At 39.4% G+C, this 6,294-nt stretch overlaps 1 protein-coding gene across 2 annotated transcripts in view; it reads right to left on the bottom strand.

Annotated features, from left to right (window-relative positions):
- Window positions 1-1,020: 1,020 nt before the first annotated feature.
- Window positions 1,021-6,294, bottom strand: part of kif18a (kinesin family member 18A) — a 41,935-nt gene continuing 36,661 nt past the window's right edge. For both annotated transcript variants that reach the window (XM_030046226.1, XM_030046233.1), the window contains exons 15-18: window positions 5,094-5,469; window positions 3,538-3,630; window positions 3,185-3,306; window positions 1,021-1,253 (exon numbers count right to left, since the gene is read on the bottom strand). In XM_030046226.1, the coding sequence (XP_029902086.1) occupies window positions 1,117-1,253; window positions 3,185-3,306; window positions 3,538-3,630; window positions 5,094-5,469 (728 nt within the window). In that variant the 3' untranslated portion in view covers window positions 1,021-1,116. The remainder of the gene's footprint in view (window positions 1,254-3,184; window positions 3,307-3,537; window positions 3,631-5,093; window positions 5,470-6,294) is intronic.

Raw genomic sequence — 6,294 nt, 5'->3', positions numbered from 1 at the left:
TGCGTTCTTGTATTTGTGTTTCATCATTCTGGTCTATGATTGCTTGTTGATTCCTTAGATCTAGAGAGGCTCATTTTTGTCAAGTCCCTTCAGACATGTTTGTGACGAAGGCCTATATTAAAAAAGGACTTGAACTTCTGACTGAATTTGTGGAACCGACTCAAACCAGTCTTGTCTAATCTCTGATACCATGAGTGATAAAACCAGGTTCAGGGTTGCGAGTAGTGGCAGGACCTTTGTATTCTCTTGGATGGTGAATTGTCATCCAGTATCTCTGAGTCACACTGAGGCGCTGACCAATCACAACAGCCTGTCTTCAAAACGACATCACATCAATTCCTGCACAAAGTGTGCACTTTTGATGAGCAGATAATGAAAAGCTTTTCTTGTTTATCTATTATTCCAGGGTCAGGCCAATTCTCGCTATTGTACCAACATCCTCATAGCCTTTCCTTTCACATTTATTAATTTAATTTGATTTCATCTGATTTATTTTACTGTGTTCTAGCCAATTTAAAAATAGTGTTAAAAGCAGAACTTAACACTATATGGGATTGGGAAAAAAAAAAAAAAAAAAAAAATAGGCTGAGCAGCTAGTAACCCATAGCCCATTGTAAACCCCCTTCAAACTCAACATCAATAACACAAAGTGAAGATATTACATTGTTGGAGTGGATTTATTCGTTGTAATGACGGCTACAGGTAGAGTTAAACGCAGTTTAATTACAAAATATCTATAACAGCATTCTGTACAAGAAAATCTAAGACCTAAAATTTTCCATGTAAACAGCTCATTTTAGTTCATTTTCAATCAGTGCACACCTCCATGTGAGGCCACACAGTGTCTTCCTGCTTTTAGCTGCCCTGGGGATCGGTGGTCACCTACCAAACCTACCATAGTTGCAAAAAACAAAACAAAACAAGAAAACAAACAAACAAAACAAAACAACTTCTCAATAAAATAAAACAAATAAAATAAAATAGAAATAAAAAATAAAAATAATAAAACCACAGGATGTATTCTTTTTTCCTTTCCTTTATTGTACACATTAGTGTATATATACACGTGTGTGTCTCCACAAACACAAGATGACCTGATGTCAACAGGCCGGTGCTTCACATCCTCTTGGCCACTCGTTTAATTTGCTGGGACGTTTTGTAGAAAATGGATTTGGACTTTTGTGGCTCAAGGAGGTGGAGATTACCTTCAGAGACACTCTTCATGACTCTTCTGGGCCTGTTCTCCTCTGAACCTACAGACACACAGCAAGGAAGAAACATTACCCAAAGTGGAAAACAGATCCTTCAGCTTTGGATGGGTCTAAACATATGCAGGTGGAAAATTTAGTTTAGTTTCAAGTATACTTTGGGACCCTGAAATATACTGACATACCATTATTATTATCATCATCATTATTAGTATTTATTTAGCAGTAATAAACACATTATACAACGAAACATTCTTCTTCAATTAAAATTGGTTGTTAATAAATATTTTATAAAACCTACTGCCTACCACAGCACTATCCTGGGCCAGTATGTCCCCTCCTCCTCGCATATATTATTCATATGTCAAAAGAACATACATTTTGATAATTTGTCTGAAATATACTTGCAAATTCACATTTCCACACAAATTATTATTATTATTATTGTTATTATTATGGTTATGGTTATTGTTATTATTATTATTATTATTATTATTATTATTATTATTAGTAGTAGTAGTAGTAGTAGTAGTAGTAGTAGTAGTAGTAGTAGTATTTCAAACTATTTTCTTAGGTGGCTTTTGTCCCACAAAAACAAAACAAAACAAAACAAAGTAAAACAAAAACAAAAGCAAAAACAGTAGGAGAGGGAGCTACTTGGAGAAGAGTTAGCCTCATGAAATTGTAACAACAAAAAAACATTTGAGGCAACTCTTCTTCCAAGAATAGTTGAGGGCCTTTGTTGAACTTGATAAATCATATATGAAATATATCTGAACAAGCAAATTACACATTTCATTTGCTTGTTCAAGGTGCAAATGACCATAACACAGCACTGGGGGGCTCACAAGTGTTGATTAATATCAGTCAATACACTGTTATGATGATGGCTACTGAGATTTCAAGCTCAGAAAACAGCTAATCAGGTCCGACCCTTTTCTTTAGTTTTGTTAGGAGGCTAACACACACACACACACACACACACACACACACACACACACACACACACACATACATTTCAAGCTGCTGAATGCAACATTACAACAGTTTGGCCAGCTGGTGGCGCTAGAAGAAGGTCATGTGGTCAGAAAAATGGACAGGTTTCATCCTCTGGGCAACATAGATGTTGTTACCAAAATTCCTGGCAATCCACCAAATAGAGTTGGAGAAACGCACCTGTGGACCTGACTGGCCTCACCGCTGCCCAGCAGGACAGAAACAGCCTGCATGTTTCAGCTGGTGTCACTGGGGCCCACATGATACCCAGTAAACAGCCCAGTCATTAAAACACAAGCAGAAACATGTGAGGATAACAACCAGAGTGTGAGCTTTTCTGCCTGTGCTGTCGTCAATAATTGGCTTTTGACCTTATCATTATTGGTTGATGCTGCTGGCCACACCCTGCTTGTCATCTTTACGTGTTTCTGCTGCTTTTTTCATGTTTCCTGTCCGATGAAAGCTCAATAGTTGAAACATGTATGAAGATTTTTTTCTGTTTCAAGTGTCGGAATGAAAACATTCCCCGAAAATAAGATAGCTTCAATAGCATCATCTGCCTGCTAGGCCTAGTGATTGCAGTTGGTTGAGTCAAAATGATCAATCATTGTGATCAATGATCAATTTTTTTGTCCCTCCTGACGCACAGCAATAATGTGCAGTTACATTCAAGATGTTTTCACTAACCTCTCTTCAGACCTATGTGTAATTTTTGTGTTAGGAAAACCAGCAGCTAGTTTATCTTTTAAAAGAAATCATATAGCTACATATAAGGAAAAACTGTGCCAGGAACATCATTGAATTTAGGAGAAACACATATAAGACAAAATCAATTATTGTAGTAGCACTTACAACATGTGAACAACTGGGTATTCCAATGTTTGCTGTAGGTGGTGCAAAATACTAAACTTCATAATGGTTTATAGTGTGGCTGGCTAGGGGTGGGTATGTGTATAAGGCTGTTATGTGTTTATCCTCACCAGCAAAACGATGCACTCTCAGGGGTTTCCTGGCCACTGAGGGATCCTGTCGCACACGCTTAGGTGCTGAAGAACCATGTGCCTCCTCTTCTCTGAGGCTGCTAGAGCCAAGGACAGCGTCCCTGGGGTTAGGGACAGAGAGACTAAGATGAATCAAAGCTGCAATCAAAAATTCTACCATTTCTGACTGGATTTCTCTGATTACAATGCAAAAAATTTTGATGCACGTTTTGCACACAAGTTAAGCCCCACTACAAATAGGTCTAGATGTATCCTAGTAATGTTTTTATCCACTGCAAGATTAGTAAAAAGATGATATAAGAATGAAAGCTCAAGTGGCAATGGCACCATACCGGCTGAGTTTCCGCTTTCCTTGTGCAGCTGTGGTCATGGCCATGTAGGGCGGCTTGGCACGTCTCATGTCTAGTAAAGATGGGATCTGCAGGCTATGGAGCATACGTACATGTGAGCGTGACATTTCCCTCTGTTTGCACTGACAGACTCAACATGAGAACAATTTTGGACTTTGTGGATGAGGGCAGTAACAGCAATCTGTCTCACCCATTGTACCTGCAGGTATGAAATATGCAGAATTGGTGGTTTTGACAGGGTCTTCCTGTTTTTAACACTTACATGGGTTGCCAGTACTGATTGTGATAGATACTGACAAGACATATGCGTCTTTAATATGGTTACCTAGTCTTACTTTCAGAATTTATTTGAAAAATTTATTAATTACATTTAAGATGAGGGTCTGGCACCAAGCACAGACCTTGCAAGTCCATATGAACCAGAGTGTAGCCTGAGGTCTTTCAGCAGGTCTCTGTTGGCTGTTCGAAAATGTAGAAGAAAAACAACATGCAGCCCCATCAAGGCTCCCAGACTTTGTAATAACATGTAGCAAAGGGATGGAGGTGGAATCGAACCTGGACCTCTGCAATAAGGACTTAGCCTTGATACGTGGTACGCGCTCTTCTAGGTGAGCCACCGGGGTGCCCAAAAATCGACTTTCTGGTTGCCATTAGTTTCTGTTGACCTCCCTTTTTATGATTATGCTTTTATGTCTGTGTGTCATTTGCTATTTTGTTTGCAGCTGAATGTTTTGTGTAGGATGAAACTGTACTTTGAAGTGCTACAGAAACATAAAGATTATAATTAGGTCACTGTAGTGGTATTCAGAGCCACCGGGTCAGTGATTATAATTCAAAGATGACAGTTAAGCCGCCAAAGAGTGCCAGTGTCTACTGTTGGTCTCTGAGTGTCAACACATGCCAAATTTTGCATAAACATTGCCCATTATCTACAACCCTGTTGCATTCCTACTGAGAAATATTTAGACAAGCTAATGCCCTTTACTGCAATCTAAGGCTACGACGGATTCCTACATGAGATTTGACCTGTGTGCAGCAAAGATAACTTGGTGACAATGTGCTAAAAACCATGTAAATTTTAGTTTGGGCAAACCATAAGTGCTTGGAGATAAATGTTTAGGGGAAAACCCCTCCATGTGACAAGTTTATGGATGGTGCAAATTGAGGTGTGCAAGCTGTCTGACATGTTATGTAATGTATTGCACAGCAGTATTGACAGCTACAGATGTATGTAACTGAATGTAGCCAATTAGCTGACTATGGCAACACACTGTTCATCTGGGGGTTTTGGCTGAGATTAGACTAATGACACTTGTAAACAAAGCTACTGAGTTATTTAATTTGCAAATAGTAATTGTGTTGCTCTCCAAAAAAAAAAAAAAAATCACTGTAAAATTCAGTGTAGCCTAACTCATACATTCTTGAACTAAAATCAGCTAGCTGTATAAATAACCTATAAATGTATGTATTACAAAATAAATATACTATGAAACACATTTTAGGAGCAAAAGCAAAACATCACTGTAACATTTTTGTACCTTTTGGTGGGACCTGGTTTCCACTCGTTGATCCTGGAGGGGTGGGGTTGTTGGCTGGAAATCGAGAGGTGAGTAGACTTTGATATTTGACTGGGGCTGCCAGAGTGTAGTATGATGGTTTCATTAGTTGCTGTTTGATCATCACTGTCTTGAATTTCAAAGGTCATGTTGGGATCGTTGGTGGCAGAGGGGCAGAGTGGCAGGGTCAAAGCAGATTTTTGAATAGGTTCTGGTGTGCACTGCAGTGGGAACATGCCCTCCTCAAATCCTTGGGACTGGCTGATAGTCCTGGGACTTTGTGGTGGCAGTGAGGCAGACAGATTTCTCCTGATGGGCTTCCTGGGAGGTGCGTCCTCTATCTTTTGATCTCCTCTACCTTTAAAAAAAACAAACAAACAAAAAAAACCCCATGAAATTCTATAAGTTGAAAGCTAGTTAGTTTACTTTATCCTCATGCCATCAAAGCTCCAACACACACACACACACACACACACACACACACACACACACACACACACACACACACACACACACACACAGACGTCACAGTTAAGGCATGAAAGTCATGCTCATACTTTGCTGATACTGTAACCACGACAAATGCCGTTTTGACAGACAAACAAAATAGGACGGACTAGATCCTAGATCCTGACTCAATCAAAAACCTAACTAGATCAGATACCAGGTGACAGAGATATAAACTTGGGTGTCATCAATATAGATGTGAATACCTAAGCCTGTCCTTTCTGATATGATAATGAAGCAAATGAAGCACATATCATTTAAAAGGAAGAGGCCTAAAAATAGGCCCCTTTGTGAAACCCGATGTGATTGCAAATTTCCAAAATACATTTTCACATAGGGCAACATAAAAATTGCATTCAGTAATTTGTATGTTCCTCCAAACAGCTGACGGACAAGACCAGAGAAGCCCACACAGTTCAAGTCTGTTAAGTAGGCTAGCACAACAGAGTACATCAAGTAGTGCACTGAGGCCTAGGAGTACTGCAGCAAAAATGACTGAAATCAGTATTTTCTCTGTGGGCCTAATATGTGTCAGTGTAGAAGCTGAAACGGATGCTGATGAGGTCAGGAAAAAGCTAGTCTCAGGGGAGGCTTTGGTCAAGCAACTGTTATGGAAATGTGTCTTTTATTCACAAAACAGCTGCTAGTATGCTTGCAGTTCATTTACGTGTGGCAG

Source organism: Myripristis murdjan, chromosome 3, assembly GCF_902150065.1.
Source record: "Myripristis murdjan chromosome 3, fMyrMur1.1, whole genome shotgun sequence".
In the NCBI taxonomy this organism is placed as follows: Eukaryota; Metazoa; Chordata; class Actinopteri; order Holocentriformes; family Holocentridae; genus Myripristis; species Myripristis murdjan.
This window is presented reverse-complemented; position numbering and strand designations above follow the sequence as displayed.